Genomic DNA, 6,785 nt, shown 5'->3' on the forward strand with positions numbered 1-6,785 from the left:
TCCAGGGGGCTCAGTCAGACAGTGGGGGCCTTGTTGTCGTCGTCGCTTTGCGTTTGCCTGATGAAGCGTCTCCTGGCAACCAACAACAAAACCATTCACACACACCTCCCCCAAAGCTGCGTGCGTGCGTGCGTGTGTGACAGAAAGAAAGAAAGAAGTAAGAAATCCTGACATTCAACAAAGTCACCTTGGAAAAAGGAGCACAATGAACGCTGGCGACGCTGAGCCCACGGCGGCCAGCTGGGCGTGGCCTGACCCGTGGCGCTGTTCTGTGTTTGTCCTGCAGAGGGCGTACGACATCGCTCGGGAGCCGGGAGACACCGACGGAACCGGGTCACTCAGAGGTCAGGGAACATCACACGCGCGAATGTATGTCGGCGTGCTCGTGTGCGTAAGTGCACGTGTGTGTGCCTGCGTGTGTTGCATGTGTATGAGGGTTTGTGTGTGTGTGTGTGTGTGTGCGCATGACTGAGTGTCAGTGAGTTAGCATGCTAGCATTAGCCCTGAAGACATGTTTGCTATGATGCAAACTTTATTTTGACGCTCTCGGTCACTTTTGACCACCTAGCGTAGCGTTAGCCTCCCGCGGCGGGCGTGACGCTCACCTGACTCGAGGAGGCGGCCACGCCCACTTTACAGACATTACAACGGACGCCCCTGAAGGCGGCGTGGGAAAGCCGAGAGAAAGAAAGAAAGAAAGGGAGGAGGAAGTTGACCGGGATCATGTGAGCGGCACTTGGCGCTGGCTCAGCGGGGAGGAAAACCGATGATCGGGGGCCCAACTCGCGAGGGCGACACAAAGACATGGACGAGAGAAAATTGCATTCCGGTAAGACGGCAAATCAAATCCGACGCCGCGAGGAAGAAGAGCAGCAACGAGCAACGTGGACATGATGTTAGAAATAGCTTCATGAATTCATCACAACGATAATCCTAATCATCAGAATTATGATGAGAATAATAACTCCAAAAAGATTTTCAATGGGCCTGCTGACTTTTTCTGCGGCCCATTCATTTGCAATGGGAGTTATATTCGGAGTTTTTGGGGAATTGCGTCACTAATTCTTAAGAAAATAGTTCCGACCAAGACGGACCTTTTGATACCTCATTTGTGCCGATTTGTTGGGGGGGGGGGCGACAGAATAATGAAGAAGAATAAATATATGATAAACTGTCAGGATAGTATTATGGGCCTCTTGCTTCACTCGTACTGTTAGCGGTAGCGGTAGCGCTTGCTCCGTAGCGGTCCCATAATCATCCAAATCCTCATGGAGTCGTTAAAGAAGCTGAATCGGATTCCGACTTTGGGAGTCCCGGCGCTTCACGCCTGCCTGTGATTCAATGCTGCTTGACGCTGATTTACTTGAGCTCGGATTATCTTCCCTTATTTCATCTTTGCTCGTTTTAGCTCAGCTTGTCACGGGTGAGCAGACGGCTCGATAAGACAGAAAGGACACATCCGATGTTTTACTGTCGCGGAGCCCATTGATATTTGGTCAGCGGCATTTCTCGGAAGCCTTTCCCGTTCTGGGAAGCGCGCGAACAAATCAACACAATGGGCTTCATTCGCAAATGCGTCCAAATGTTCTTAGTCTACGCGAAAGTCGAGCGTCTATGCAAAACCGCCGTCAGATTCGTGACGTGCGTACTGGCCAGTTTTCTTGTTACCGCCACGCGTATGTTAGTGAATCCCAATTCGTTCCAAATGACAATCTCGTGCCCGCTGAACTGCGATCTGCGTAAACCGCGCCCCCGTTTCTCTTTTATTCTTATGAGAGATGGCGCCCAAACTTTCACAACTTCCTCTAGCCTATTCTCAAAAGCTCGCTAATAACAGAAGCTGACAAGTTAAAATAGAGACGTGGCACTCAAAACGTGCATCGGAAAAAAAGTCATGAGGACAAACGCGGCATACGGTAGCAAGGAATAAATAGAGCACAGTCCATTCATCAAGTTAGCGTTGGAAGCCACAGAAAAGATCTGACACATTTTCCAACCAGCGCCACGGAAGACGACCGGTTGGGGCATGTTCTCCCCGTGCCCGCGTGGCTTTTCTCCGGGCACGCCGCTTTCCTCCCGCATCCCCAAAACATCCGTGCGAGGTTGATCGAAGACTCTGAAGTGCCCGTCGGTGCCAATGTGAGTGCGACTGCTTGTGCCCTGCGATTGGCCGGCGACCGGTTCGGGGTGTACCCCGCCTCTCGCCCGTAGATAGCTGGGTAGGTGCCAGCATGCCCGCGACCCGCGTGAGGAGAAGCGCTCGAGAAAATGGATGGCTGCCTGGATGGATATTCCAACCACATTTTGCAGAATAAAACAAATCATGTGATTATGGTCAGGATTTGAAACAGATTTTTTGACGGTCGTTCGTCACGTGTAAATTTGGGCAAATGTTGTTTCGAGATTCGCAGCGTCCGAAACCTTCGAATCCTCGGATGAACTAAGAAGCGCTTGATCGCTCGTTGAGTGAGCGCCGCCAACAACCTGCCAGCTAGCGGCGGGTACGTACTGCGCACGCGCACGTACTAGCGCTTGAACGGAACGAGAGCGTGTTTGTGTAATACTGTGTGTTTGTTTTATAATGTTTGTGTTTCGTAATGTGTGTGTCTGTGTAATTTGTGTGTGTGTGTGTCATAATGTGTCTGCGTTTTAATGTACATGTGTTGCAATGTGTTTGTTTCTGTTCTGATATGTAAGTGTGTGTCTGTCCTTTGTGTGTGTGTGTGTGATTGTGTTTGCAATAATGGTCATTTTGAAGACATGAAGTCTTATGTTGCCTCATCAGTCACAGAAATGTGATGTTTTTTTGATCGATGGGCACGTAAAAAATATGCAGTAGAGAATGTAAATTGTTGTTAGGAAAAATGAGAAAGTCGGTTCAGGCGAAGGGTCGCGTTTGTGTGGTCAACATTAGTCCACGTCAATTTTGGGAACGGTGAATGCGGATGCGGGCGGCGGGTGTCTGCTTTCATGTGTGAGAAACGGGATCTGGCGGAATAAGACTGAAGACGGCTCACATGACCTCTAATCTCCTCCTTTGTCTCCACAGCTCTCAACTGCTGCTCTGTGCGCCCCCTGCAGGCGCGACGGCAAACACCGGGAACGTGGGGGGTGCGGCCTATCGCCCCTCCCTTCCCGTGCAACGGACTATTCCGTCGTCTTACTGCGCGTGCGCAATAAAATTCAACCGTCCCTCAATTTTCTGTACCGCTCCATCCTCACGCGGGTCGCGGGCGTGCCGGAGCCCATCCCGGCTATCTTCGGGCAGGAGGCGGGCGGGGTACGCCTCCAATCGCAGGGCACACAGAAACAAACGCGCATTCGCACTCGCATTCACGCCTACGGGCAATTTCGAGTCTTCAATCAACCGAGCACGCATGTTTTGGGGATGCGGGAGGAAAGGGGAGGACATGCAAACTCCACACAGAAGACGCTCTAACCAGCCGCACAATCAAATTCAAAATATGAAATTAGATTACATATAGATTCATTCATTAATGAACATTCAAATGAAACGAGGCAAAGCTCCTGAAGCCCAAGCTAATCAGTCAGCGCAAGGCCGCGGGGGGGGGTGCCAATACGCCCTCTGACTCTAAAGGTTGATCATCCTCGGGCCCGTTAGTTTATTCAATAACTGCAAACTCCAACTGTACGATTCCAAACCCGGAGGAGCCGCCGGCGCTTTTTGTCTCGGGCCGCCGAACGACAAAATCACGGCACATCCCGACAGCGAGCGACTGGTCGTCGCGCAGTGTCAGACCGCGTACGGACAAATGCGCATTCTTGCCGACCGATAATTTGTTTGCGCTCGACGACGCTGCCGCTGTTCCCGCACCAACGCAGCGAGACGGAGATGTGATGATGGTGATGAGGAGGAAGATGCGATGATGGCGATGATGTGGTGATGATGATGTGATGTGATGTGATGTGATGTGATGCTGATGATGATGACGGTGTCGTCGTTCGCCGCGCAGCTTCATCTTCGGCGCACGCTTGCGACCCGGCGCCGCCTCCGGCCGACTGCCTGACGGACCGCCGTGACCACCGTCACGACCGACGTCATCGCGACCGCGATGACCTCATCAAACCCAGAAAGTTGCTCAATCCCGTCAAAGGTTCCAGAAGTCACCAGGAGCTCCACAGAGAACTTATGACCAGCTGTAAACGGTACCGAAAAACGCCAAATATGGATCTAGCTGTCTACCGGTCATTTTCTCGATCTAACAATCGATGTCTCTCGATCGAGCGATCGATCGACCTTGGCTCGCATTTGTGTTGACGTGACGTGATCTATGAATACTGCGGGTGTTGAAGAGTTTTGTGCCCTCTGCTCACGCGCATTACAACAACAACAACAAGATTTTGTTGACTGTGTGTGTGTGTGTGTGCGCGTAGAAGCGACATGCGCGTGGAGAGCAGCAAGCCGGAACTCGAGCGCGTTCTGGAGTGTCGGCGGCGAGATCAGCTGATAAAGGAAAGAAAACAGGAAGAGGACGCGCGCAGGAAGATTTCGCCTCTGGAAGCGGAACTCAGGAAGAGACTTCAAGCGCTGGAAGAGGTACCGCAGAGATTGAAAAAACAACAACAACAAGCACCACTTCCTGTGCTCAATCCTGTTTCTAGCAAATCGCAAAAACCTTTTGAAAAGCACGTTTTGCAATTCTTCTTCTTTTCCACTGCATTCAATCAAACCATTTGGGACAAAATGGCTTTCATTCTAGACAAAAGACCACATGACGTCATGTGTCCATTTTTGGACACGGAAGTCATTACATTCCAAAAGTCTCTTGTACGACTTTCCTCATCCAATGGAGCAAATGAATCTGAGGAGCGCTCCCTCTGCTGGCCGCGGACAACAATTACAATTCCATATTTCAATTCAACAAGTGGAAGAAGGCGAAGTCGGACTGAAATTATCAGCAGGCGAAGAAGACACTTCGGTGCTCCTGAGAAAATATCAAAATGGCCTTTTTCAGGTTGATTTCCACGGAAGCGTTTTTGCTTCAGTACACATTTTCAGTTCACGTTTGAACATGCTACGTTCAGTATAATGTTACATGATAAAGTTCATGTTTAATGGGCTATATTTCACGTTAAAACGCGATAAGTTATCAAGCTGTGAGGTGATAAGCTTCACTTTTGCACTCGACAAATCAGAACGAAGCAATTCCTTACGGTGGAGGTCACCGGCGGAACCCGGCACGTGTGCGTCTTATACATCAAGAAATAAATTCACTCGCTCCGTAACTATGCCGCTCTTCTATAATACTGGAAGAAAAGTAAATAAGGCCAAGCGTTTCAAAAGATTTCAGATGGAAAAGGAAGACGCATACGAAGCTTGAAAGGGTTGCGTCCGTTTGGGCCCGCCCCCGGAAGGACTTGCTCCGTTCGGGCCCGCCCAAAGCTGCAGTGGTTTGAAGCTGCTACCTGAAAGTGATCACCTTCGAGCCTTTTCTTTCCGACCTGTGCGCCGTGCGAATGAATGAAAGGCTTTGAAGAAACGATGCTCGTGAACAAACTCGGTGCAGTAAAAGAAGGAAAAGAAACAGAAAAAGCCGAAAGTGCGGCGAGGCCTGCGGACGAACGGTAACGTTTTTGTGCTTCCAGATGGAAGCGGAGCAGCAGAAGGACGAGCGCGACAACCCGACGGCTCCCGAATTCGTCAAAGTCAAAGAGAACCTCAGGAGGACGTCGTGCGTCGCCGGCAAAGGCGAGCAGCAAGTCTGACGTAGACGACGTGAGGGCGGGATCGCTCGTGGCGTCTGCCTTCGGATGTTGTGGACGTTCAAGCAGGCGGGGCACTTTTTCTTCTTCTTGTTTTTCTGACGAGAGAAGACGAAGCGTGGAAAGGACGCGGAAGCGCGCCGCCTGCCGGAGGACTCGCGGAAGGACAGCGCGACCTTCACGCCTCGCGGTCGCCGGGGAACGAGCTTTCGACGTCGTCTTCACAACTGCCGGCAATTTAGGGTCGACGAGACCAACTTGCACCTTCGAATGGGAATCGTTTCATTTCGAAAAACTGCAATCACTGAATTTTGAATCCGTGAAAAAGTTGAGATCGATCGTGGGGAAATGGAAACCGACAATTCTAATATCGAGGACGCAACCGCCAGGAATAGCGAGTCATCGTGATGTCATCGCGCCTGCTTCGTTAGCATCTTAATCCGAAAAGCCTCATTTGAGCTCCGTTAAGTAAATGTCAACAGACCACAATCATGTCTGATGATTAAAAGGCTAATCACACCGTTGTCAAGCTTCATTTCTACGTTTACATAACGTGCACACACACACACACACACATATATATATATGTATACACACGTGTGTGTGTGTGTGTACACGACCGGTGTCAGAGTTTGGTCCGCATATCCGGCAGTAAGTCGGACTCGTTTCCGGTGAGGGTTGGACTGTGCCAAGGCGGCCCTTTGTCACCGATTCTGTTCATGACTTTGATGGACAGAATTTCTCGGCGTAGAGGGGGCCCGCTTTGGTGGCCTCAGTATTGCATCTCTGCTTTTTGCAGACGATGCGGTTCTGTTGGCTTCATCGAGCCGTGACCTCCAACTCTCACCGGAGCGGTTCGCGGCCGGGATGAGAATCGGCACCTCCAAATCGGAGACCGTGGTCCTCGGTCGGAAAAGGGTGGCGTGCCCTCTCCGGGTCGGGGATGAGATCCCGCCCCGAGCGGAGGAGTTCAAGTATCTCGGGGTCTTGTTCACGGGTGAGGGAAGAACGGAACGGGAGATCGACAGGCGGATCGGTGCGGCGTCTGCAATGATGCGGAC

General features: G+C 51.1%; 1 protein-coding gene across 5 annotated transcripts in view; it reads left to right on the top strand.

The window, feature by feature from the left end:
* LOC133483632 (protein FAM107B-like) overlaps nt 1-6,243 on the top strand; it is an 8,599-nt gene extending 2,356 nt beyond the window's left edge. The window contains exons 2-5 of one of the 5 annotated variants that reach the window (XM_061785111.1): nt 287-344; nt 3,975-4,167; nt 4,396-4,558; nt 5,608-6,243. In XM_061785111.1, coding sequence (XP_061641095.1) covers nt 287-344; nt 3,975-4,167; nt 4,396-4,558; nt 5,608-5,727 — 534 coding nt within the window. In that variant the 3' untranslated portion in view covers nt 5,728-6,243. The other 4 variants (XM_061785113.1, XM_061785110.1, XM_061785109.1 and 1 more) reach the window with 4 other exon arrangements.
* The last annotated feature ends 542 nt before the right edge of the window (nt 6,244-6,785 follow it).

The sequence above is a fragment of the Phyllopteryx taeniolatus genome, chromosome 9, assembly GCF_024500385.1.
Source record: "Phyllopteryx taeniolatus isolate TA_2022b chromosome 9, UOR_Ptae_1.2, whole genome shotgun sequence".
NCBI classification, from domain to species: Eukaryota; Metazoa; Chordata; class Actinopteri; order Syngnathiformes; family Syngnathidae; genus Phyllopteryx; species Phyllopteryx taeniolatus.